The sequence below is a fragment of the Poecilia reticulata genome, linkage group LG1, assembly GCF_000633615.1.
Source record: "Poecilia reticulata strain Guanapo linkage group LG1, Guppy_female_1.0+MT, whole genome shotgun sequence".
NCBI lineage: Eukaryota > Metazoa > Chordata > Actinopteri > Cyprinodontiformes > Poeciliidae > Poecilia > Poecilia reticulata.
This window is the reverse complement of record NC_024331.1, coordinates 3,999,100-4,026,337: the sequence shown is the minus strand read 5'-3', so window position 1 is coordinate 4,026,337 and position 27,238 is coordinate 3,999,100. Positions and strand designations below refer to the sequence as shown.

Below are 27,238 nucleotides of genomic sequence, written 5' to 3'. Positions count from 1 at the left end.
GCAGTCTGATGTGGCGTAAGAAGCTGTAAGGCCTCGAACTACAAAAAACAAAAAAAAAGAAAGTTACTAGGTTTTATTTTTTTTAAAAGCACTGATTTGTTTTTAATAGTCTGAGCCTCACTGGGTTGAAGAGTCGGTTGAGACGGATCAGCTCACTGATGAGCACAAACTCTGAGAATGGACCGAAGTTGTCGGTCAGCCACTGTGCGCTGTTGTTGAAGGAGGACAAACATCCTTGATCTGTAGCCAATCAGGAAGAAGCAGAAAGGTCTGTAAATACTCAAAGATGTGCATCTTAATGTAAATATAACTCAACCATATCAATGCAGATTTATTAAAGAGTGCGTACCTGAGTGATCGTTCAGAAGGAAACGAAGGATGAAATCCTTCAGGACCACAAGCTGCTGTTGGAAAGGTATCGTCTCAAAGTGGCCAACAAAAACCTGCAGTCTGAGGACGAATATCAGATCCCACAATGTATTCAGAATAAAACAGGTGCAAAATGATGCAGTTAAAACTAAATACTTTGCGTTTAGAACATAAACATGTCAAACATGTAACAACAAGATTGACAGGATGAAATCTATTTACAGACATGTTGGGTCACAAAGCAAGAACTCTAATAAGTTCAACTTAGAAGGAACTGTAGGAAGTTTGTATATTTTGTAGATTATTATTAAACTTTAAGTTCTTACATTTCCATTAAAACAAAAAACAAGAACCAAACACAACATGCTATTGGGGGTGGGCCTTTATCATCTCGTTTAGCACTTATTGTGACAAATTTTTTATTGGGATAAGAAATCTCATTTATTGTTGTCTCAATAAAGTCAATTAATGATGTTAGAACAAAAAATTAAACTGACAGTCATACACTTACCTAAAAATTAAGTAAAACATTTTTTTTATTACAGAATTTTTATCGTTGCCACAATTGTATCCCAAAATATTGCGATAAAATTCTAAGTCTATATGGCTCAGCTCTACATGCTTTTTTGAGTCACAAAACACGTGACTCAGCTGGTTTTGCTTAAAGTGTCCTGACTCACATTTGCTGATATGATGGACAGCTCAAGTTCCTGCTGGTCAGACAGAGCAGGAAGCGCCCCGATGCAAATGGCAGGAAGCCGCTTAGGCGCTCTGCGAACCACAAGCGGATCACGCTGCTGTTCGTCAGCTCCCCATCCGTCAGCGGCGACAGCCTGATTTCCTCAATCACATCCAGAATGGCCTCCGCCGACGGGATCATTCCCACCGACTGTAAGAAGGATAAACCAGTTTCACGCAACCCAAGAATAAAGACGCTTGAAAATGACACCGTAATCCCAAAAGCTACTGACCGTGTTGGCCAGCATGTCCAGCGCTGGGTTCAAAACACTGGAGAGTTTCATCAGCAGCAACTTCCACAGGACCCTGGAATGGCTGCTGTTGCCTGGCAGATTACACCTCATCAGTGAAGCCAGCTGTTCAGCCGTGAAGTCCTCCAGCTGTGAGTGGAAGACAGTGAGACGAACCTGCAGTGCATCAGAAAATCTTCACCAAGACTTTGTCTCATTGGATCGCAGTTACCTGAGCACAAGCATATTCCTCCAAGGTGAAGCGACATGAAACATGCGTGTGGTTGTTATGGTATGACTGAAGAACGGAGCTGAAAAAGTACATTTAACATTAGTTATTAAAGTGTAAATACGATCTTGGTAGATTTTATTTCATTTTGTACTCATCAGGCAGAATTACCTGTTGATGCTTTGGCAGATGAAAGTACCTGTCAAACGGGGGAAAAATATGATTTCATACATTTTAAAAATACACAAACTTGATGAAAAATAAAATAAAACTTAGCACATAATTCTTACTGTTGATCTGTATGTCTTGGCACTGTGAACGATACATTATAATTTTTAATTTCTTACTGATATGCAAAAAAATTTTGGGGGGGAAAATGACTTCAGGATAAAATACTCACTGTGACTTCTGCTGGTACACACTCTGTCAAAAGCAATGCAAACAAACAAACAAACAAAAAAACAATATATTCAGTCAACAAAGCCACAATAATTGAACTTCTAGCCCGTTGTTGCTTGTGTGGGTGTCAGTTCATTTTTGCTTTTGGTGTTTCAGGTAGAGGGGAGACTCACCTGCTGGCGCTTTTCCCATCAGATCATCTATGAGGGCCAAAATAACCGGCTCCAGGTCTGGAGGCATAATTGTTATGGCTCCGTATATTCGTTCAAAACTGACGCAAAGACAAACAAAACAAATTAAGACGCAAGCAAAAAAAAAAAAAAACATAAATAAAAGAAAACTGGATTTCAAGCAAAAAAAAGCAAAAAGAAAAGAAAACTGGATTTCATTAGGTTTGCAAAAAAAAAAAAAATCAAAACTGAATGTTCTACTGTCCATATTTTGGCTTCCATTGACCATATAATAGCAGAATTTGACATTTTGGAAAATAGCTTCACTAAAAGCCAACATTCCAATAAAAAAAACTGAAGATTTTTTGATCAAAAGTTTTGGAGGTGGTTTTTAGAAATTGGTTTAATTTTCCAAAACTGCAGTGGAAACACTTTTTTCGCTCCACACGATCAACAGTGTTGCAGCTGGCGTAAACCATGAAGAAGACGATGTGGTTGGATGATGATGGCGCGTTTGTTTTTTAATGACTTATGGCGTGAACAAACTTATTCATGCCTGATTTTAATTGCATTCCATAACAGGGTTAACGTCTTTCTCCGTTAGAACCACAATTGCAAAATTGTGTTCTTTTGACATATTGATGAAGTTTTCTGCACATTTGTAATGGAAACACAGCTAGTGTGTGAGTAAGTTAGTTACCTAGAGGTGTGCAACCTAAAACCATGAGAAGGTACTCACATGAGTTTATACACATTGCATGGAGGGTTAACCTCTTCTGCAAGCTGGACCACGAAGTGCAGAACCTCGGTAAATTTTCTGTCTTCTGGTGACTCCAACAAGAAGTCAAACACTGCGTGGATAATGGTGTCTTTCTCCGTTGGACCAGGAAGAGGTAGCAGCAGCATCTCTGCAAGCTGCTTCGGGGTCAGGACCGGCAGAGCTTCCAACTGAGAAAGGAAAAGGAAAAAAAGAAGTGTTTCCAAACACGTGCACGAGGGTTTATCTTTTTAATCCAGCAGGCTGACGGCTCCCAGGCTTACCGCAGAGAAACCAGGGTTGAGCTGGTAGAAGTCGATGACAGAGGCAAAGCTTGAGAAGAACCCAAAGTTCAGCTCCACCCATTCTGCACTTTGATTGGCTGAAGAGATGCACTGGGGTCCTGAAAAATGTTGTACAATAAAACATGTTGTACATTTGTCTTTCGATGCTTAAATTGGAAATAAATGCATTTACACATAATACACGAGTAAGTATACGTATAGTTTCTGAAATATACCACGAATAAATTAGCAATATATATTTGACTAATTAATAATGATTGCCTAACAGGTAATGAATCTACAAAATAAACTGGTTAAAATTCACGTCTGGCTCGTGTTTTTAAAAAAATTTTAAAAAAAACTTGTCGAAAGATTTTTCATTGTCTGAATAAATTAAACTCAAGTTTATAATCACAATTTCCAGGAAGTAGGTTTGGAACAAATACAACAAGCACAACTTTAGAAAAATCACCAGTGAAATTCAAATTCCAAAATACTTAATTTATCACAAAGGGAAATTAAATGTTGTAACTCATTAATTCAAAATTAATGAAATCGTACAGCTGATGTTTTGGCTTACCGGTGGAGTTGTGATTCAGGAAAGAGTAGATGAAATATCTGTAGATGTTGTGACTGTACATCGTATCAGCATCCATTTGCCTCATGCTCTCACCCAGTGCTGCCACCCTGCATGTCGAAAACAGAAAGAGGACGGTGACTAAACCTGGAATAATTATTTTTTTCTTTTGAAATCACGAAATGTGTGAACTCACAGGGTTTGGTAAACGGGGCAGGAGAAGTTTTTGGTGCTCAGGCAAGAGAGGAGGTCTGGATTGACGTCTGGCAGCAGGGGGAGCAGTTTGATCTGGTACCAGAGTTGGATGAATTCGGGATCGTCCAGGTGATGTTGGGTCAGAGTTGGAGGCTCGTTCTCGTTGAATTTCTCCTTAATGTCAGATGCCAGCTCCGCAAAGTTCTACAGAACACAAAAAGCACTGACATAAGTTTTTGTTGGAGCAGGGAGTGACTGAGTTCACACTGAAGTCTCTTATGTTTAGAAGGTCAGAGAGGTTAATATGCTCACTGTTGTGGTAAACTCTTTGATCAGGGAGTTCAGACGTTCAGCCAGCTCAGTAATCAGTCTCATGATGGTTGCTTCAGTCATCGTCAGCTCACTTTTAGCAGCACAATGCATAATATGGGCTATGCTCTCCACCGCATCGGTCAACTGAGGGCATCACAAACAATAAATGGGACAGAAGGTAAAGCAGGATTCTTTAAATACAAGTCAGAATACAAGTCAGAACCTCACCCCACAAGGGCTCTTATCAAGAGTGACGCTGCAGACATCCTGAAGTTCATCATATTCACTTTCCCCGCCATGTTCCAGAAAACTGCATAAAAACAGAATGCACAGCTTCAGACAAAGATGAACAATGAAATTATGTTTTTTCATCTCCAAAATGGCCAGAGGATGTGGGTGAGCAATTAAAGCTGCACTAGGGCCTCAATTACACACTCAAACAAAATGGCGGAAGGTTTTTCCATTTAAAGTTAGTCAATTCTTTTTGCTTTCTTAAGTTAAAAAAATAAAATAAAATAAAATGTACGCTTCTTATATCACTTTTGAAAGGTATATTTAGAAAATCTGATTAGAACACCACAGAAAAAGACTAAACAAATATATCACTTTCTCTAACATTATTTATGTAATAAAATAAATACATTCCATTTAGTTTGTGATAAATATATACTTTAAATTTTTGAAATTTTATTTATTTACCAGTACTTAGTATTGTTTGTTTGATTTCATTTAATTTTATTTGCAGGCTTTCATGATTAAACTGTTCAGTCACAGTAGTTGAGGCTGATTAGATGAATTTCACAGTAAATGTGTTAACAAAAAAATAAGAAAAATCACGAAAGTAGTAATGATACCAGGCTTCTACGCAATTCATATTTTGACAAAAAAAAATCTGAGACCAGATGATAGCTGTAGATTCCCAGGAAGTTAAAAGGAAATGTTAATGTATCTACACATTCTGATTTTCAAAAAAATAATTTTAAAAATTAGTACAAAAAATTAACATTTTCAAGTAGAGGAAACTTGAGTTTCAAAACTCAATTTTTCATCAGATAAAACTTTTGAACCCAAGTAGTGTAAGTAGTTATAAATACATGTTTACCCATCTAGTAGGTATATATTACCTAATTACTGTTAATATTGAATACATGTTAGAAGAGTGTAAAGTTCTTCCAGTGACAATATCTTACTGTATGTTTGTTTACTGTCTGAATATTCACCTCAGCAGATAAAATATACTTAAAACAATGAAGACTGTTGGTCGACAAAACGTTTAACCATACATTGATGGTTTAAACATGTTTGTACTTCATTAAGTGACATAACTGAATGAAGGCTGGTGTATTATCCAGAAATTATACTCAGCTCTTTAATGTTGCTTTTCTTTAAAATAATATGACTGAAGCAGAAATATATGGTGGTTGTTGTAGTTGATTTATTTTATTTTTTTTTCAAAAAGCAACTAAAGTAAATGTAATTACTTACTATCCACGTCTGGACTACATTATTGTTAATTTAAAGATAAAATCCAAAATACACACCAAATCAATTTTGACAAAAGCTAAATGGACCAACAGACTAAAAGAGACAAATTTTTGTAAAACAAAGAGCTGTTTGAGAGGGAAGCATGTGAACATAAAGTCACATAAGCGAGTAATTAGTTTAAACTTAGTCTGACTCACTACAGCTCGTGAAAAGCGAGCGTGATGTTTTGGTGCATCAGGTCTCCGTTGTTTGGCAGGATCCTGCGCAGCAGCGGCAGCACCACCTGCTGGTACCAGTCCTCCACGCTGGTCACGTCAAACTGGGGGATGTCTGGGACAATGGGTGGTTCATACACGTCTGCCAGCTCAGCCAGAGTCCAGTTGAGCAGGAACTGAGTCAAAGTGGTGCTTTTTATTTCTGAAACACCTCTCTGTAAGACACACAGGAGGCCACGGGGGCAAGTGGGGGATTTAACTTTCTGTTGTCACAATAAAATGGTTAGCTTAAACGTCTCAGGATGTGTTTGCATGACTTTATTTACCTGACGTGTAAAAGAAACAAATTCATGAGCAAAACTCCCAATCGGTCTGAAAGCTGTCATGAATCCATTTGCGATCTGTAATGCAAAAAACAAACGTTGGGAATTAAAGTTCTGTAGGAAGTTTCGTGATTTTTTTTTTAGACAGGGTTAATCCTTCTTTTAGTTTTTTCATTTCTACTTTACGGATATGTGGTTGAACACATTACTCATGTCCACCTGAGGAATCATGGTATTAAGAAATACCCATGTTTTTAGAGGAGTTGACAATGAAACCATTTACATCCATACTTTTGTTTTATGGCTCCAACCCAGAGGCAGTCCTACCCACTTTGGTGCCCTGGGTGAACAAGCCCTGCACCCCTCTTTAAATCATCATCTGACATCACAAACACTCAAGTTTTTTTTACCCCCATTTGAAAAATATGGAACAAACTACAATATTACTATAAACAACCATAGCAATACTCAAACAGACTGTATACCACGAAGTTAGAAGTATACAATACAAAAAAATACTACTGTATTGAAAATACATTTCTAAATTGAAACAGTAGTCAAATATTTTCAAAATTATGTGTACTATTGCAGGTCCAGGAGCTCATGCTTCCCTAGATGAGATGCCGCCCTGGGCAGCTGCCCAGATCCCCTATATCAGAAACCAATACTGCTTCAAACTGAGAGACTGTGAGAAAAAAAAAATCTCTCCATTTTTAACATATGCAAATCAAACTAACAAACAGGAGTTTAAACTGGTTGAATCTAACATATGATAATTAATGTTTATACCACAAGGAAACAATAAGCCATTAACTGAATATTTAAAAGCATCATGACACCCAGATCAATTTTTTTAATAAACATTGTGATTTTATCCTCTACAGAATAAAAACCCAAATTAAAAGTTGGAGATATTTAAGAGTGGGGCTATGTGACAGGAATAAAAGATACATTTATTAGAAGGTATTTTTCTGCATTTGTGTGCCTTTGAGTGTAGAGGCTATACGTCTAACAGCCTGTTTGGTCTAGCCGCCATTAACGCGTGGTTTGCTGCAGGAAGAGCTTTATGATGATATATTTTAGACAAAACAAACATGTTTCATTATTCATAGAAACAATTTGCCCCCATGTTTCAAGGCTTTCTGCTCTGTCTGCAAATGAAACATAAACAAAAACATGGCTCCTCTTGAACACATGTGTCAAAGTCAAGGTCCGCGGGCCAAATCCGGCCCTCCACAGCTATTCCTGTGAAACAGAACTTCAACTAAATACAACGAAGTGCATTTACCTCTTTGAGAGTGCTGTGTGGAGATGAATGACCAAATGGCACCACAGACGAGTTTGCAGGGCTGGGAGTCGTTTGCTGGCCGGGCAGCAGGCTGTTGAAGACCAGGGTCAGGGTGCCGTTGTCTAAACCAGCCACCTCAGGCTTTAAGAGCAGCTCGGCCTTTTGTGCAGGAGAGAGCAGGTGGAGAACCTCCAGCTGTGGCCAAAAACAAAGAGAGTGGTGTGACGGGACAAACAAAAACTCATATATCCCACGAGTGCTCAAACTCATATATGATCATGTTAAATGTTATGTAAAGTGAAATGGCCGTTCGAGTCATTTATAGGAGGCGAGTCTGACTCACTCCACTGAAGACCATGTTGAGGCTGGTGAAGTCCTTCATTCGGGCCATCGCTCTGAAGGCGCCAAAATTCTTCATGAGCCATTCTTCGCTGCTTTCATTGCCGTTTACACAACCTGCGCATAAAGTAAATATAAATACACATCAAGAAATAGGACCAGATTTATGAAATCGGGACAGGAGGTTTGAAAAAGGACAAAAAAATGACATTTATGGCATCTTGGATCCCTTGGACCCCCGATTTATTTTTTAGTTTTGAAATTTACGAGTAAATTTTGAATAACTTGGCAACAAAAAGCAGTACATGACTGTGAAGAGGCAGAGTGTTCATTAACAAAAAAGAAACCCATCTAGTGTGTCATGCTTTTCTATTCAACTCCTTGCAACTCTTAAAAAGAAAGAAAATTTAAAAAGAGAAACAATATAATCGATTAGCTTAAGATGTGATTACAAAGGCATTTGAGGGGCATTGCAGATAGAAAAAAAGGAGTAAATTTTTGCCAAACGCCTAAACATTTTTGAGATTGTGAGAAATAATCCAGAAAAGATTTAGACAATTTTTGACTTTTGAAACTCAATAATTTCTTCTCTAGAAGATTTCTGACAATATTTTTTCTAGAAACTTTCAGAACTTAATTCCCAAATTTTTTAGTTCTTTGGCAGCAGCTGAATCTCTTCTCTTTCTGTCTACAACGGTCTTAATATGCCGTTTTACGTAACCTAATCTGGATTCCATCTGTCTTTAATCTAATCTCAGGATAACGCAGCTGTTCTGCAAAGGTCTCAGAGATTAGCTAGAAAACATCAGGAATCAAACAACATGATGAAATCCAAGAAACAGCAAACAGAACTGAACTTTAGCCAGCCAAAGGCAATAGTCTCTAGAAATGTAAAGCTGGTTAAATCATAACACAAAATATTTTCTTTTCATTGTTATTTGTGTTGTGCGTTTTGTTTGTTCTGCTAATGTAGCGTCCTCTGGCAACTTTAGACGTTATTTTGACTTTAATTAGTCTTTCCCACAAGTCATTTTGACAACTTTTTGCCTTTTTTTCTTTTTATATTCATATTTTTCTTATGTTGCTTTTATTTTCTCTAGCAACATTTACCTGCAACTCTTTCTCCAGACAGAAAGGGGTACATGAAGAACGTGTAGATCCACTTTTGTCTGACTGGATTCATCTCTGAAAAATATTGGCTGAGTTCTCTCACTCTGAAAGGCAAGATAAAAACATCAAAAGACATTTCCAAACAGCTACTATCAAAACTAAAAATTAAGTTGAGAATTAAAAAAAATAAAGACGTACACAGTCTGATAAGTGGAGCAGCTGAAGTTCTTTGTGCTGAGGCAGGACAGGAAGTGTTTGGTGATGGAACCCAGCAGAGGTTTGATTTTGACCTCAAGCCACATCTGAACCAGAGCTTCATTCTGGAGCGGATCTGCTCCGGGGGTGAAATTCAAAGCTCCTTCCAGGCTCAGGACCGGCACACCGGTCATGCTGGATTTCTGTAACAACGGTTAAAATGGATTAAAGTTTATAGGCTTCTGAAAAGGTTCTAGGAAAGATGTTGTAAGTCTTTTTCCTAGAAGTGTCACGGTCTGAAAGCACAAGTGTCATGAACTTGTGGAAAAAAAAAAAAGAAGCAGAAAACAACAACAGTAACAACTGGTCTGGTCAGTCTGGAATGTGCACGACATTTTTTGTTGTTGAGTGCCAGTAGAAGTCATACCATGAAGGTGTACACATCCATTGTGGCCTCAAGCATCACTTTCAGCCTCTGCAAATGATCTTTTCCTGTGTCTGTGGACGGCAAGCCCACACACTGCAAGAAGCGGGAGGTCGTGTCCAGCTCCTTGGGATATTTACAGAAAGGACATTTTGGTTACAACATTAAACAGCTTTATGCCATGTCTTGCAAAATCTATTGAATTTAGACCTTTTTTTCGTCACATTACAACAACAGATGACCCATGCCATTTGTTTTTTGGCATCAGAAAAAGTATGTGAAAATGAAGGACGAGTCAATGTTTTATTGTTTTTAAAAAAACAACAAAAAACTCTACAAATCAAAATTTGTAGAGTAAAATTTGTTGTAACATAAACGCAAAGCTCTTGGTTTACTGGTACATCTAGATTCTGACCTCCGTGAGATAAGGTCATGACCTATAGATAGACAGAAATCCCAAATGCAAGCAGCTATGAGGTAATCAGTGGTAATAGATGGATTAGCTTAATCAAACTATTTGATTAAAATAACTCGATACTTTAATTTTCTCCTATTCTGAAATAAATAAACTTCATTGAAAGTTATTTTTCATTCATTTATTTTATTACTCTAGCTGAGATTTTTCTTTGTTATTGACATGGTGTATATTCCTTTTTATTTTCTTTGCACTTTTAGAAAATGATTTTTGCCGTTACCTTGTTTACACCAGACTTAGCTTTATCTTGTATTTTGCTATCAGGCAGATGAGGTGTAGTTCAAACCTTCTGTCACAGTTTCTATTTATTTTTCTGATGTAGGGTAACAATATTCTGTCAGGAAATTTGTAAATATTTCTTAAATATTTTTCAGAACACATAAGAACAACAAGAACCATATGTCAGGAAAAACACATAAAATATTAAATATATTAGTAAACGGATAAATGCAATTTCCTCTTAATCATGGTCAAGTAATGTTCACCGTGATTCTTGCTTTTTTGGGGGGTGTACAGTCTTAGAGGAGCCAGGAGATTCTCCTGCAGTCCATTTACAGATTTTCCCAGCAGGACCGATACTCTAGGAGATGATATTTGTGTTCTTGATTTCTCAACTCATCCACAAGTTTTTTGCAGAACAGGTTTGTCTTGCTCACGTAACAAAGAGGAAGTGAACATGCTTTTTGATATTGGAAACTCAGAGTTTGCCTTGTCACTAAGCCAGTAATCCTAGTTTTTTAAAAAAAGAAGGTTTATCAAGATCAACGAGTGATGATGCCGTCACTGTAAAACAATCTTGTTGGTATGTGATTGGGGCAGTTTGGCAACTGCTTATGACATCCTCATATGAGTTTGAACTTTGAAAATGGACTCCTTACCAAACACAAACACACATATATTTATTTTTATTAGAGGTTGGGTTCACTTTATGAAGAATTTTATCCCCCAGAAGAAATTTTGGGATAAAATAAGTTTCTGGTTTACAAACATTTATGAGCTGCAAGAAATCAAACAGCTCATAAATCATGAGAGAACAAAGATGGACCATTGAACTGAACTGAAGTAACTTTAAGTTCCGATTAGATGATACCTAAAAAACATTTAGTCATCAGTAAACACCAAGACATTTCTCCTGAAATAACTAATTTAACACCCATAAAAATAAATAGAACTCATTGGTTTCTGACTCACCTGACCACAGCTTTCTGTTCCACATGTTGTATTCCTGCAAGTTTAATAGATGGATAAAAAAATTAGAGTTGAAATATGTCACAGCTCATCCTACTTAGAACAGATTGAAATAGTTACAAATCTAAAAGAACATTTAATGCTCCTCTAGCTAGAGATGTTTTATGATGTGCTTTCAAGACGACTAATTCGACTTACCTTTGTGCCCTTGAATTTCCTGATAGGATGAAATAGTTTTTTGTTAGATTTTATACATAAGATAATGTTTACAGATTCGATTTTGTCAAAGAACTATTTAATGAAAATAACACATCTTATAATAAAGCATTTTTTGTTAACTGTGTTGCTAGATTATTCTGACGAACCTCTCATAGACATATGGTTTTGCAAAGTGAAAACCATTGGTATGAAAACTCAAAGTTAATGTATTCTAATGTTATTGATATGAATCTGCTATGTTGTGATCACCCTGTGAGAAACAACGTCAAACTATTAAAAATATACACAGTTAGACAAAGTTGTTGGTACCCCCTTTTTAATGACCAGAAAACACACAAGGGTCACCGAAGTAACTTGAAACTGACACAAGTGATAATAAAAAAAATTGACTGGAAATTGGCAAATGAAAATAAGACATTGCTTTTGTAAAGTGGTTCAATATAACTAATGAAGAAGACCTGGGCAAAAATTATGATTCCTCTAAAAAAGAAACAGAAAATAATTTGACCCCAGAGACATGTTAAACTAAGATGTGTCCTCTAATTAGTGTTGCAGGTGTCTCCAAGCTTCTAATTAGTCAGTCTGTGTATCCAAAGCGTGATAAGTAATCACTGTGCTGTTTGGTAACATGGTGTGTACCACACTGAAGCAAAGGAGAGAGTTCTCCCAGGAGATTAGAAAGTAACTGATAGACAATCATGTTGAAGGTAAAGGCTATAAGAGAGTCTCCAAGCAGCTTCATGCTGAGCCAAACTGTCGATGTTAATTCAGCATTTGACAGCGTGGTCAACGTGAACTGAACAGCTTCGTTCACTTCCTCCAATGCCATTGCTCAAAGAACATACAGACTACAATTCTAAAACAGCGCAGAACATCAGTATTCACAACTTCAACGTCTGTTCACTGATGGGTCCAGCTGAAATCCTACCAGAGGGAATCCTTGTTAATAGGAGAAAGCCCAGACTGTGCTGTAAGCGATATTTGAATCGAGCGGAATAGCGCAGGAAGCCAATGGCCAGGCTAGCCTTGAGGCTGCTTTTGAGGCTGGCACCATGGGTACTTTGAAATCTCAAGACTATCAAGGGATTCTGGAGAGAAACGTGTTGCCTAAAGCTTTGTCTTAGTCACAGTTCATGGTTTTCCAACAGGACAATGACGCAAAACACGCCGCTAGAAACAGCCAAGAAAGACTAAGAGCAAAACTTTGGACTATTCTGAACCTGCTTCTGTGAACCCTGATCTAAATCCATGTGGAGAAGGCACACTTCAACCCTGAGACAGAACATTGACCTCAAGGAGACGGCCAAATGATCTGTGGATAGGCGCAGAAAAAAAAAAGATTGTAGGGCTAAGAAAAAAATTCTAGAAGAAGATAAAAGAAAAACAATCATCTCTGCATCAGGTATGTTCTGTGTACAAACATAGACTCACTTCCTGTTATGGTCACATATTTCAGAACACTGTTCTCAGAGCAGAAGGACACAGAACAAGGTGAAACGTAATCAAACGTTTGATTTTTTATTTTAGCTGTCCTTAGCCCTTTTCTAGACTATTACATTTCTGTTTGTCACTCTCTAGATATATGAAAGTTCTTAAACAGAACAAATAAGTTAGTTTATAAACTGGAGTCACTTAAGTTTTCTTAAAGCAGATTTTAAAAATGAGAGATTTCAGTTGATGTCTTCATAATATGAGAGGGATGATAAAAAGTTTTTTATTTTTCCCCCTTACTTGTTATATTAACAACATGATAAGCTGTGCTAATGAGGTGTTTGTATTTGAGGAAGTTGACACATTAGGAGAGGAAATTTCTCAGTCATTCAGCTAACAACCATCTGATCTCTTTGGGTCAGTCATGTACAGTGTGAAGAACGTTAACATTCACCTCAAGATAGTCATGTGATCATGAAAAAAAAACAGAAAAAAAAAAGGAATAAGTTCTCACAAAAAGTAACTTAATATGTCCTGTGTTTTTAGCACCTGACCAATTTTACATCCTCCATCCCAATGCATACAAAAGGGGCATCAATAGCAAAAGGGGCATCACAATAATGAAACGTTTAATTGTATCTAGACTTGCCATTTCATAAAATGCTCTTATGTTTTTTCAACTTTAAGTTTCACATCAAATATGGTTTGTACATCAATCTATGTAGGTGGTAAAATTAAAAAAAAAAGAGGCAGCAGCTTAAGCATGAAGGTTTTGCGTCATAATAACACTGAAAAGCAAATTCTCAGTGAGCGGTTTTGTTAAACAATTTCTAGTTTAGAAATAAAGAAAAATATCTGAGTGGTTCCAGGGAGGTTAACATAGAATAAAGTTTTGGAGAAAAAATAAATATTGCTTTTAGTCTTTTTGAGTAATATTTCCATTGAAACATAGTTAGGATCGAGGGTTTTTTTTGTTTTTTTTTAGTGCAGTCAATAGATAATAAAAAACAATCTGAATAATCTCACTCTAGCGCTGTGATTAATCAAGATGAAATTCATCTTTGTAAGTTAAAAAGAAACAGTTTATTGTCTCAAATCAAACATGTCTGGTGATTCTGTTTTCCAGGTTTTCATACCAAAGACGTTTCGTTTCAAACGTTAGTTTAGAAATGTTAACTATAAACTGCTTGGTCTTCGGTGGAAAGATAAATTCATCATTGCCAAACACCACCAAAGTACATACCACCTTGGTTTTATCCAAGCTGCCATCGGGTTGGTTTTGCCGCCGAGCTCACCGGTTATAACGCCTGCAACTCCGCATTGTTGACCGCAATACAAGACCGTGTAATGCACTTCTCTGAACTGGGTCACCCTCCGCGGGAGAGAGGTTTTAGGTCATATTTTTATTGTATCTTCAGGCATCCCAGTGTTTGCAACCTGTCTCAAAGATTCGGTTTGGTCTTATTTATTTATCAAAAGATAATAAAAGTAACAGTATTAGACATCAAATTGCATCTTAGCACCAATACATTCCCAAAGAGCTGTGAGGTAAAAAAAAATGAGAAGAAAAAAATCTCATTCAGGAAATAAACATTGAAGGATTATGTTGTTTATGTTTCTCTAATGTGCTGCCACAGGTCTTTGCTGGATACTTCTTAAAGGTATGACTTTCAGATACTGTTTACTGTGGGTTATATACAACATTTAAGTGAACACTGAAGTGTTCCCTTTATTTTTTTGAGCAGTATATATATATATATATATATATATATATATATATATATATATTTTTTTTTATTTAGTTTTTAAGTTTCTGATCAGGTCACAGCAACAAAAAAACTAGCATCAGTCTTTGCATTTCAAGCTCTTATCTCAAAATATACAAGACTAGCATTCCAGATGCATGCCAAGTATTTACATGTGAAAGTTTAAAAAACATACATTTCCTCACTTTTTGGCTTTAAATCAGATTAAACTTTCCTTGTCTTATGCCATCCAAGAGTATCACAAACAATCCTTTCTGTTCTAAAGGCCAAAATGAGATAATTTTGTTGCTGTCCACAAATTCAGAAATCTACATGAATTAGGATTACTAAGCCTTTTCTTACAAATAAATGATGGCATGCTTTGAAAGCTTCAGATATGTTGATTTATTTTAAAGCAACTCCAACCTCATTTTGGAGACATGCGATTTAATGTTTTAACATGAAAATTTTTTTACACAACTTTCTGACCCGCCTGTGGTCTTTCTTGGGTCTTCATCCTGTTGACTAATATTCTGTTAATAGTTCTTCACATAGCAGCTTTATTTATACTGATAGTATATTGCACACTGGAGGATTCTGTTTACTTTTATGACAGTTAAAAATAATATAATTAAGTCTGGATGTTATTTATTGCTATCATTAAATGGGACTGAACACAAATATCACACTTTCAGGTTTGCATACCACAGAAAATATCTTCTATTATTGCTGCTATTACTACTGTATAATAATATTTCTATTAAACTGTGAAAAAGATTGGTCCATGTCATTTTTTTTTTGGCCAAAAGTATTTTTGGCAAAAAATAAGAAAATCACTTCATATATATCACTTCTTTCTTTCCAAGCTTCTTTCTTTTTTAAGCTAAATAAATAGATACATTTTCAAAAGTAATTTTTGGCAAAATAAATAAATGACTTGGGCCATTGCTTTAGAAAGGTGACTATATATATATATATAATATATAATTCTTTTTTTTTTTTTTTTTTACTTTCTGGTGTACTCCGAGACAGTAATCTATAAGTTATATAGATTAAAAATGCTTTAATTTGCAAACTGTGTTTTTGATATTATTATGTATCGTCAAAGTTAGGGGCATAACATTTTTCATGTCGCATATGCTTAGACTTAAAGAAAATACACAAATACACTTTTGAGGTTAACCCTTCTTATGAAGAATATGTTTTTTAACAACAGGAAGGTTTTACGGTATTATGTAGATTTAGACGAGCATTTTCGTCTAAATCGAAAATGGGGTGGAGTATGTTGGAGGGTGTAACATTTAACTTGGTCGGAGCGGCAGAAGTGTGACTGACTGCGTGAGTGTCACATGTCACCATAAACAAGCAACTGTTTGACACCTCCGCTTCAACCCTTAGAGAGACGCTCCCAGGTCAGCAGCTGTCTCCGGACCGGTGGAGGAATTTGGGCAGCCATGGCGAGTGATGACAGCCGGGACACTTTGGAGTCGTGGCTCAGTAAGTTAAAAATAAAGCGAGAAAGGGTTAAGTAGTGGTTTTCAGCTACTCATTTGCAGAAGAGACAGAGCTCTTAGCTTGCATCTCGTCACTTACCTCCCACTAACTGTCGCTGTTGAACGTCATCCTAACCGTCCGCATTTGAGCTCTGGGATCCCACTAGCTCATTTTATGTACGGGTTTAATGCTCGGCCGTGTTCAGTTTAATTTGTTAAAAAATTAGTCTTGGTACAAACTTTTAGCTTCAACAGGAAGTTGTTGAGGTCCCGCGCGTGCCCGAGATGCGCTCGAGCGGTTTTGTCTGTGCCCGACTGTGCGCGAGCTCTAACAAATTAAATTATTAGTTTAGTATATGGTGACAAGAAATCCACTCAAAGTGTTTTAAGTAGTTTCCTGCACTTGTGCATAGGTAAGCACAGGTTACAGAGTAAACAAGCCATATTTACCGTAACTAAATACACTTAGTGAAGAAATTCATGAATGCCTTCATTCAGTCCTCAGATTAAAATACCTAAATATAAACTGAACTTGGTTTGCGAAACAATGGGATTTTTAAAATTCATTTAATTCAGTTCTGTTTATTTGAATCGCACCAACACTCAAAACACTTTACAAAAACGAGTGAATCTTAATTCATAAACAAAAATGTCAAAGCATACAGTTTCTATTAACATGGACAGAATCACATTCACATGCATACTTAGCACTCAAGTTTAGTTTATCATACCAAAGCAGTAAAAATTTGTCTAACTGATTCAGCCGTTAACTTTGCCGCAATCCCTCATAATAAGCAAGCCTGTGGCAAGAAGCAAAAAGGAACAACTGTGTTTTAACAGGAAGAACCCTTCAGTGGACAGGCCCAGTATAGGTCATCCTTTGCCTTAATTTTGTAATGTAAACAGTACTGGATTAAAACTTCTCCCAAAACGTAAGACTATTTGTGAATAAACTCACTTAAATGCCACTGATTTGATGGGTGGTTTTGGGTCATGGTGCCCTTTGGATAGCGTTTCTGTTGAACTCCTCCTTAAACGGGAGGACAAGACTGCAAACGGAAATCACTTCTGAAAGCTGGAATCTGGTAGAAAGTATATTTTACCTTGAACTTAATGCTCCTGTTCATTATTCCTGTTCAATAGACTAAATAAACAACCATTGATTCCACTAAGCTTAAAAAAAAAAGATTTGGAGCATATTGTCGTAATATTTCAAACACATTTGTGAATATCTCGAGGAATACTTAGAAATGTTTAGCCACCGAGCCATTTTCTTTTTCGGCCGATGCAGAAAAACAGAGCTGCACTGACTTAAAATGTTTCTTTTTTAAAAAAAACACAGACATAAATGTACTGAATTACACATTTATTTGATAACTCTACACCAGTACAGCACACTTATAGCTGATACACTAATAGCTTCACAAGCTTGGTCAAACATTTTACACACAGTTTATTTTTAATTTGTTAAAATAAATTACAACAGACCTTCTATCAAATGGCTCAGAAAGTGTAATTAGGAAATCTAAATATAATGTAAAATAAATAATAAAGCATGACGTCGCTCCGTTTTTTTTTTTGTTTGTTTTTTTATATCAAGATATCAATATTGGACCGGTGTGTTGCTACCTAATGGCCTATTTCGCATGTCAAAGTTTCATTAGACAACTTGGACTCTCACATTGCCTTCCAAAGTCCTCCAGATAAAGGTCACAGTAAATAGATCAAATTGAATCTAATATTTCACGGCAGCTTCTGTCTGTTTCACTCTGGCTGAACAATATTAGAAAATCTTGTGATAGTATTGGTTAATATTATGATGACAATATAGGTTTAGATGTGCTTATTTTCGCCTTTCCTCTCTTTCTCATTTGTGCTTCCTTCACTCTGACCTTCAGCACTTTGGGCAATGTCATTTGTTGTCTGGTGGGGACTTGTGCTACCATGAGCCGTTGTACAGTTGGGTAAATATTTCTTAAGCATGAAAATTGCAAGTTCACAATTGTGATATATTGGCCAACAATTATTGTACTCCAAACAGTCGTTTGCAGTTTGAATACTGCATTCTCTGATCCTGTGATCATGATATATTTGTGATATATTGTGCCTTATGTTTGACAATAAACTTGTTTTTTCATGTCTTTTTTTGTTGCTTGCTTTGACATTGTGATCAGCTGTAATCTCTGTTTGAGCTTGAAGGTTTTGATTTTGGACCAAATGCATGTTGCTCTTGCAAAAGACAAACTTTGTAGAGATTTACAAAGATCTGTTCTGGTTCCCTGCCTTGGTGGTTCGTCTTACATTCTCTTAGCTTAAGATGATAGTTTGCATTCTTCTTGGCATGGTGCCTTCATCTTCCATAACATATAGCTAGTGTTTTCTGAATTTCTCATGTTAATATCATGTTTTTTTTGTTTTTTATTTGCTTATAAAGGTGTTTTCCCTGTATCTCCACTAACTTTGACAGACTTTCTCTTTGTCCTCTTTGTAATTCAATGCAGTATGGGTGCTGTGACATGAACACAATCACTAACAGGAAATTTATGGTCGATTTTTGTTGCTGATTTGTCAATTACAACAGACACCCTTTTTGTTTAGTTTTTTTTTCTCCAAAAATACAACTTCCTGATTATTTGTGCACACTTTTACTTCCTCAAATGCTGCTTTTCTGAGTTTTTGATTTAAGAAAATTGAATAAGCTCTGTTTGGTTACGGCATTTTTAGTTAGCTTTATTAAGTAAATAATAATAATTTATTAAGAATGACCCCAGGATCTTCTTGCTGCAAGGCAACAGCTCTACCAACTGTGCCACTGCGCAGCCAGTCTTGACAGGAAAGTTGGAAAAAGTTTAGAAGAATCAAGAGAATCGGCTATAGCAAATCAGAGTATTAAACAAGAAAGCTAGCACAAACCTTCTCCGGTTGAAATCATGATGATTATCCATTTTCCACCTGGTGAAACGAGTGCACTAACAGAACGCCGCTTAAAGAATTTTGCCGTAAAACACATCTGTTTGTCTTTTATGCTCAGTAGGTAGTCGTCTTTTTGCATTTAACTCACTTATTTTGTATAATTTGATCAGACAAGGCTACGGATCCACATAATCAGGAGGACAGATGGGACTGCATCGAAGGTTTCTACAAGCTGGTCATCCAAGAAACCAATGGGTAAGCGTGTTTCTTTATCTCACATTTTTGAAACTAGCCTCAGAGGGTCTCCTCTCTGCTGGTTTTAGGCACCAGCTTGAGTTTTGAGGGCAGACCAGTTGCTTTTGGTGGTTATTTCCTCGCCACCAAGGCATTGGGGAAACCGTTGCTTCACAGGTTTTGACCATAGTTTCTGTTGCACCACTTGGAGGTGGTGCAACTGTCAAGAGAGGGGGAACTCTTCTCTCAGTGCAAATTCAGAGACCTTTCCTGTCTTTTAGGAATTTAGATCCCACTTCTCTTTTGCATATCACAATTTCTGAGCACAGAGTTGCTACGTGACCAGCTCACTTGTTTCAATGTGATGTCATGTTTTATTTGTATTTTTTTTTCAGGCCTCAGATAGCTCTGCGTCTTCTTGCCCATAAAGTCCAGTCCCCGCAGGAGAAGGAGGCTCTGCAGGCGCTCACTGTTAGTACTCAAACTCTTTACTCAGATTAGTAAGCTTGTAATTATTCGTCCCACAGGCAGATTTACGGTAATTAAAAAATATATATATATTTCAGCAAATGTTTAAAAGCGTTTGATTGCTCTGATGCCAATAAATGCTTCTAAAAAGGTTATTAGTAAGCGTATAAATACTTATTGACATTCAGATTTTTGTTAAAATGAAAATAAAAACTGAAGAAAAAATTGCAATTATGTCTTTAGTGGAACTGCCTCTGTCAGTAACAAACTTTTAGAATTTGTTTATTAATTCAACCAAAATCGGCCAAATTTGTCTTTCTTTTGATACTTTGTAGCATGTTTTCATACCAAAACAGGTATTTATCTTTGCCAAATTCCTATTTTTAAAAATTCCTTTGTTTATTTAAATGTAAATTCTTCCCCTTTTAATCTCTAAACAAACTGGTCCTGCTTGGTTTATATAGTGTTCATCTGTTTTAATAGTGGACCGTTTTAGACATCATGCTGCATTTTTAAAGTTCCTTTAAAAGACGTGCTCACTTCACTTAGAAAACAGTTGTCTTTGTGTTAACCGTAGGGGAGGGAGCGTGGTCTTGTGAGTAAAATGTGTCATTTCACAATTTAACCACATGAAAATGTGAGACATCGGCGATTAAATCTGCAATCAGACCCACTGTGAAGTCTATGCAGGGCTTCAGTCAGTAAGTTGCCATGAAATGCAACATTTCAAGGGTCATGCGCTTCATATCATCTGACATGTAAGGGGTGGTTAACCGCAAGTTAGCGATGGGGGAAAAAAACCCTGATTCTCCTCTTGTTTTTTTTCTGTTTCATTTTCTCTTTTTCCTGTCTTATTTTTTTTTTGGTGTTTTCCAGATTCTGGAGGCATGTATGAACAACTGTGGGAGGAGGTTCCACAGCGAGGCTGCCAAGTTTCGCTTTCTAAATGAGCTTATTAAAATCTTAACACCAAAGGTACCACTTGCCACAGACTTATCTTTCAGTATTGAAATCAATTATGATTCACATTATGAATCCTAATTTCTGTGATAAGCCTCCTATTATATCTGATATATATGTATGTTTTTTTAGAATTCTCTTGCTCAGAATTTATCAGATGCAAGTTCTGCAGCAGCATGCATTTCTTTTTATTTGAGCTGCTTTATTGGCACTATGAGCTTTGAAGATTTAGACAAGTAGTACTTAACACCAAATTTGGCCATTTAAGTAGCTAGATTTGCTTTCGATTATTTTGTTTACTTTTAAAGCACCTGGAAAAAAAAAAGATTTAATCCTTGTTTCAAACATGGTGTGCTCTGCTTTGGTTTTTTTTTTACTTCTTTACATATGAAGGTTTTCCACAATGCAAACTCCAAGTACATACCAAGTAAATTGTAAAATTAAATTCAGTGCCCTGAAAAGCAATTCACAACCCTTGAAATATTTTACATTAAATTCAAAAATGTTAGCTGGCATTTCATGCTGGAGTCTAATACAAAGTAAAGCATAACTGAGAAAAGGAGCATTCAGCTGCTTTTATTTGGATACCCTGTCAGACGTCATCCAAGCATATCTATAAAAATATCAAGTTTCTCCATCTCTTCCTCTGCCACTCCTGCTGTCTAAAGAAACACACCTCTCCTGGTCATAAACAACCAATCAGTGCCAGGAGGAGGGTCTTAGTGCTGCCAGCCATCCTCGAGAATGCGCTACTAAATCCGCTGATGGTGAAGAAACGTTACAGGAAAATCATTTATCTGGTATTGTTGGCTTAACGGCCATGCTAACTACTTTTACTATTCACTACAGGCTCTACTCTCGTGGGAGAAGCTGTATCATAGCACAGGGGCTTGATTGACAGCAGTTTACTTGTGTTTAAATTGGTTTGATATTCTGAAACAGTAGGTCAAAATGGCAGTCAAGAGATCCATGGTAACTCAGGAGGAGCTGCACTTCACAAATCTGGCTTTTCAGGGGGAGTTGCATGAAATTGACAAGCAGAATGTAATTGCAAATAGTTGACAGGTTGGATCTTTATTTTACTTTGTTTCTTTGTACAGTATTTTGGCACCTGGAGTCCACAGAAAGTTAAAGACAGAGTGACAGAGGTCCTCTATGGCTGGACCCTGTGGCTCAAAGAAGAACCAAAGATTCAGGAAGCGTACAACATGCTGAAGAAACAAGGTGACCAGAACACAAACACACAGGAAATCACTACACTAGGATCACTGGCTCAAAAAACAGAAAACTTCATTTAAATATGTTTCTATCTCTGAAATGATCTAAGCTTTACTTTTTCTCCTATCTTAGGTATCGTAAAGACAGACCCGAAACTACCAGACACTCTAATCATGGCTCCTCCCCCTCAAAGAACCACAGAATCCGTTTTTGATCAGGAGGACAAAGCCAAGGTCAGCATCTGACAATGTATAGTTATATGCCTTTTGAATGTCCATGTAGCTAATATGTCTGTCCTTTATCAGCTCCTAGCAAGATTATTGAAAAGTGGCCGCCCAGAAGACCTGGAAACGGCCAACAGGCTCATTAAAAGCACAATGAAAGAGGTGAGGAGTGAGGTGGTGCTGCTGGCTGCCTTGATGATTGTCTGAACTGATTGTTATCGACGTGTGTTTATAGGAGCAGGAAAGGGCTGAGAAAGTGGCAAAGCGCGAGTCAACTCTAGCGGAGGTGGAAAGCAGCACTAAGCAGCTCAGAGAACTACTGGAGCAGCAAATAGTGACTGGAACGTCATTACAGCCCAGCGACGACGTCAAGGTACGCTGGAGGAACTGGTCCAGATTTCAGTCTGGATCCAGATGGAAAGGCAAATGAGTTCAGTTTTTTTTTTTTTTATCTGCCAAATATGTACAAAAAAAAATCCCACAATGTTTACAAAAGTTACACGCTGTGGCTTTATTTTTTTTTCCCCCATACAAACATGTAGCCAGAGCACTGCAGTCTCATGATATCACTGTGTGATCTGTCAGTGTTCCAGCGTCTTGTGATTTCAAGAATGTTTTGGATTTTATAATTTTTCCGACGACCATAAATATTCAGAAGGATTGGGGTCAGGCATCTGCTCAGGAAGTTAATTTAGCTTCCTCTGGTAAAGCATGGGATTTTGATTTCATATTTTTCTGTGTGTTCTTTTGGCCGGTCACAGAAACAAACTTTGCTGGATTTAATTTGTCCCAGTGGTTATCGCAATGAACGATAGAATCATTGTTTTAAGACCATTTTTAAGTAATAAATGGCACAATAATGCATTCTCAAAGATCCATAAACTTTTAAAGTTAAAGTCTATCCATCCATCCATCCATTTTCTACCGCTTATCCGGGGTCGGGTCGCGGGGGCAGCAGCTTAAGAAGGGAGGCCCAGACTTCCCTCTCCCCAGCCACTTCTTCCAGCTCCTCCGGGGGAACCCCAAGGCTTTCCTAGGCCAGCCGAGAAACATAGTCCCTCCAGCGTTTCCTGGGTCTTCCCCGAGGCCTCCTCCCGGTGGGATGTGCCCGGAACACCTCACCAGGGAGGCGCCCAGGAGGCATCCTGACCAGATGCCTGATGAACGTTTAACACTCAAACTGGACGATATCCAAAATAAATAAACAAAACAAAGGAAACGACAAATAGAATGAATTGTGACGTTTCTGTAAACAGAACTATCAAAAAAATGTCTAGTTGAGACCAAAGCACCAGACTGAAGACTTTTATCATACAGTTTTTGGTAGAAAGAGAGAAAAGAGAAAAACGATAAATCATCCAAATGGAAATTACTCAGCTCGTTTTAGTTTATCATGTGATTAATTGATTTATTGCTGAATGTGACAAGCATAGTATTCCTTGCTTTTTCCTTCCCTGTTTCATTCCTTCTTTCTCTCGTTATTCCCTTCCTTCCTTTCATCCTTTCCTTGTTCTTTCTTTCTTTTATTTGTCCCTTCTTTATTTCCTTTTTTTTATCCTACCTCCCTTGCTTCCTTCCTCTTGTTTTTTGTTCCTTCCCAGTGTTGGATGTTATTTCTTTTGTATACAGCAGGACTTTCAGTGTCTGTCCTGCATCAGTCTCTCTCCCTATGTATAGCTCTGCTGCCTGTAACATTAAATCTCTGTGATGAACTAGGAGCTCTATGAGCGATGTGACCGACTGCGGCCCAGCTTGTTCAGGCTGGCCAGCGACACAACAGATGACGACACGGCTCTAGCGCAGATCCTGACAGCGAATGACGATCTGACCCTGGCGGTGAATGCCTACAAAGATGTGATGGCGAGAGGAACGTGTAACTTGGGAAGGCCAAGAAGTAAAAGTGAAGAAGTGACAAGCAAAAGCATGAGTAAGACCTGATTTGGTGTCTTATTGTCTTTTGGGTCTGTCTTTGTCGTATATCTACAGATGTCGTTTGCATGTTTGTTCAGGTTCGACGAACCGCAGAGAGATTAAGAGCTACCATCTCATCGACCTATCAGCTCTGGACTCTCCACAGATCCAAAGGAAAGCGGATTCATCGTCTCAGTTTGAATATTCTTCGCCCGTTTTCCACTCTCATTTGGAGGACAGCTTTTTTCCAGCACCACAGCAGGAATTTGGTAAGATGTCATTTGAAGCATTTGTTGCAATGTATCAATGAGTAGGAAGACAATTCCTTATTTATAGTCATGTTGTGTAAATTACAGAGTTTGATGATTTAGACACGAAGCAAATCCAGCAGAATCCAAAGTCGTATTATGAGGAACTAATGCAGGTGAAATCTCAATATAAGTCTAAAGATAAAGATTTAAACATATATTTTTTTTATTATTATCAGATGGCATAACAAAAGTGTTTGCTCTTATTTCTTAGATTGACAAAGGCTTTCAGATGACTAATGGTAATCAGAATGGAGGGAGAGAAATTTTCCTGAGAGCCCGTGGATGTGAAGGAAACAATGATTCATCAGACGGAACAAACACCTGGTAAGAAAAGATTGTCATCTTTGTTGACAGAAACTCCTAAGGAGTCCTGCTTTATTTTAAGAGAAACAGGGTCAACCCAAAACATAGTGTCCTCAGTCAGAGGCATCTTCAAATGTGCTGCAATACAGACCACTATAGGAGCTCCTTCCTGCCCACAGACATCATCCTCTACATCTAGAAGAACCTTAGATAATATGAGCTACAACATTTAATATCCCTTTGGGATCAATAACATTCTTTTTAATTGAACTGAATGGGCGTTTCCTATAAGCCAAATGTCTCATTTTCAATTTTATAATATTCATTTTAAAATGATCATAGAACTAGTTAACAAATATCATGGAAAGATAAAAGTGTATACCGTATAAACAAAATGAGTAATTTCACTCACACTATCACATGCTCTGCTTTGATTTTTCCTGTTACTGTTTGTGTTATCAGGTCAAACTCCCCGACTAAGCAGTTCCCCGGATTGGAATCCTATAAACAACCAAATGGAGACTTTGGATCGCCGCTCATACTGCAAGAGAGCCGCCATCCGTCTCCATCACTGAAGGACATCTTTGTTCCTTTAGAAAGTATCAGATCCAGTACGTCTCCTCCGGTTTACAGTTTGCAGCTAAGAACGAAAACTCTCCAAAGAGCCTCGGGTTAAAACGTGTAAATTATCTTATCTTCCTCCTGAATACAAAGCGAAGCAGCGCATATTGCTCTATCGTTATTTACAAAATCCAAAATGTAAAAAGATTGTGAAAAACACCACAATTCATTTATTTTGCCATTACAATATTTGCTTAGTGACTTCAGTAACTTACAAACTCAGTTTTTGTATTTCTGAATTTTTTTCATCTGATTTTTTTTTCTTATGTGTTGTAGGTCAATTGGAGCCAATCACATTGTACAACACGGCTGGGATCCACGTGTCCCTCCATTTTGCCAAAGACTGTCCGTCAGGTCATCCAGGTGTGGCGGTGGCCGTCATGTCCGCAGTGAACACATCTGCACTCGACGTGAAGGATTTCGTGTTTCAAGTCGCCGTCCCTAAGGTAAAAAAAATAAAACGAGTCACACTGTTAAATCCAAAATGGTGATGGGGTCTATCAGCTTAAAGTCTTGTAGTTTTCATTGAGTTAATTCTTAGTCATTACTTCATTGTTGAGTCTTTAAAACTGCTGTGACATAGTTCCTTGTCTTGCCATGTATGTTCAGTTAATTGAGTATAAATTAGGGTTGTCAATGTTGCCGCATGCAATTAATCTGAAAAATGTATTGGGTTAATATTACATAATGCAGATTAATCAAACTACCTGTTTTGATCTTAAAGCCTCTCTCTGTCTTGCGGAGGGTGACCTAATTTACCGCAGCACTCTGACACAACAGCGAAACGTGAAAGTTTTCCGTGACGGCAACAAATGATGGAAGTTTTTCAACTTTCTTATTATTGTGTCTCTTGTCTTACAATCGTCCAAATTCAGTTTTTTTTTAAGCACACACTGCACAATATACTCTAATGGTACAAGGATTGGATAAATACATGCAGCAAAAGTCTTAAAACTGCCTCAAATATCTTTTTTGTTTCATTTTGACCTACTTCTTTTTGGTCATCCATATTCTAATGTTCGTTCCTAAACTGAGAACATTGCTGATTGTGACATTAACTCTGACTTCAGAGCATGCTGGTGAAGCTTCAGCCGGCCTCCCAGACTCAGCTTCCTCCTTTCAACCCTCTGCTGCCTCCACCTGCAGTCTCACAAGTCCTGCTATTAGCCAATCCTGAAAGTGTGAGTAGAAAAGAGTCTGCTTGTTTCTGCTTGTGCTCACCCAAAGTATACAAACACTTGGTATACAAATTAGAATTTCATGCTTATTTTTGTAACCTGTCTGTAAATTATAGCTTTAGTAAAAGTATGCAAATGAATTAGAAGAGCAGAAATAACCTTTATTGTCACTCAGTGGGGAAATGGTTGATTTGCACTCAAGAAGCCTGGATGTTTGAGTTGAATCAAAAGTATAGCTGCGTTCCCAATACAAATTAAACAAATTTCATTTTCAAAGGGTTTGAATTATTTGTATCTCATAAAATCCTGTCATATTGTCACTTTCCAATCAATATTTTTTGTGTGTGAATTTATATGATTATAACATGCCTGTTTTTTTAAATTATCATTCTTTTTTCTGTTCTTTCAGCGTAAAGTTCGGCTACGCTACAAGCTGACCCTGACACACCATGACCGGCGGCTCGTCGAAGCAGGAGAGATAGAGACCTTTCCCGACTGGACGATTTTGACTGGACAAAAATAGAAATAAAAAATAAATAAATACACAAACTCAAGAATCTCACTCTGCTGGAGCTATAATGCAAACAGTGTAGGCAAAGGGAGTAAAATGAACCAACTGGGAAAATAACAAAGCCACTAAAGTGAGGGTGAGGTTCATGTGGAATAAAGCAATGTAGCAGCGATGAATTTTCAACTGTTGTTCTCAG

At 37.3% G+C, this 27,238-nt stretch overlaps 2 protein-coding genes across 2 annotated transcripts in view; one reads left to right on the top strand and one right to left on the bottom strand.

Moving 5' to 3' along the window:
* Positions 1-11,514, bottom strand: part of LOC103462561 (uncharacterized) — a 22,972-nt gene extending 11,458 nt beyond the window's left edge. Inside the window, exons 1-25 of the mRNA XM_008405445.1 lie at positions 11,501-11,514; positions 11,306-11,339; positions 9,643-9,765; positions 9,219-9,418; positions 9,021-9,124; positions 7,915-8,027; positions 7,572-7,766; positions 6,287-6,361; positions 5,943-6,175; positions 4,489-4,570; positions 4,261-4,404; positions 3,950-4,152; positions 3,757-3,863; positions 3,177-3,295; positions 2,875-3,083; positions 2,139-2,236; positions 1,967-1,989; positions 1,857-1,878; positions 1,738-1,765; positions 1,570-1,648; positions 1,341-1,487; positions 1,050-1,258; positions 350-450; positions 122-240; positions 3-38 (exon numbers count right to left, since the gene is read on the bottom strand). Of these exons, the coding sequence (XP_008403667.1) occupies positions 3-38; positions 122-240; positions 350-450; positions 1,050-1,258; positions 1,341-1,487; positions 1,570-1,648; positions 1,738-1,765; positions 1,857-1,878; positions 1,967-1,989; positions 2,139-2,236; positions 2,875-3,083; positions 3,177-3,295; positions 3,757-3,863; positions 3,950-4,152; positions 4,261-4,404; positions 4,489-4,570; positions 5,943-6,175; positions 6,287-6,361; positions 7,572-7,766; positions 7,915-8,027; positions 9,021-9,124; positions 9,219-9,418; positions 9,643-9,678 (2,682 nt within the window). The 5' untranslated portion in view covers positions 9,679-9,765; positions 11,306-11,339; positions 11,501-11,514. The remainder of the gene's footprint in view (positions 1-2; positions 39-121; positions 241-349; positions 451-1,049; positions 1,259-1,340; positions 1,488-1,569; positions 1,649-1,737; positions 1,766-1,856; positions 1,879-1,966; positions 1,990-2,138; positions 2,237-2,874; positions 3,084-3,176; positions 3,296-3,756; positions 3,864-3,949; positions 4,153-4,260; positions 4,405-4,488; positions 4,571-5,942; positions 6,176-6,286; positions 6,362-7,571; positions 7,767-7,914; positions 8,028-9,020; positions 9,125-9,218; positions 9,419-9,642; positions 9,766-11,305; positions 11,340-11,500) is intronic.
* Positions 11,515-16,012: 4,498 nt separating this feature from the next.
* Positions 16,013-27,081, top strand: LOC103481937 (ADP-ribosylation factor-binding protein GGA2-like). The gene is made up of 16 exons (XM_008437812.2): positions 16,013-16,194; positions 19,274-19,358; positions 19,733-19,808; positions 20,682-20,780; positions 21,866-21,989; positions 22,116-22,216; positions 22,289-22,369; positions 22,443-22,580; positions 23,924-24,134; positions 24,217-24,387; positions 24,475-24,542; positions 24,641-24,753; positions 25,195-25,343; positions 25,630-25,799; positions 26,424-26,534; positions 26,941-27,081. Exons 1-16 carry the CDS (start codon positions 16,152-16,154, stop codon positions 27,052-27,054), a joined length of 1,854 nt encoding a protein of 617 aa, XP_008436034.1. The 5' UTR covers positions 16,013-16,151; the 3' UTR covers positions 27,055-27,081.
* The last annotated feature ends 157 nt before the right edge of the window (positions 27,082-27,238 follow it).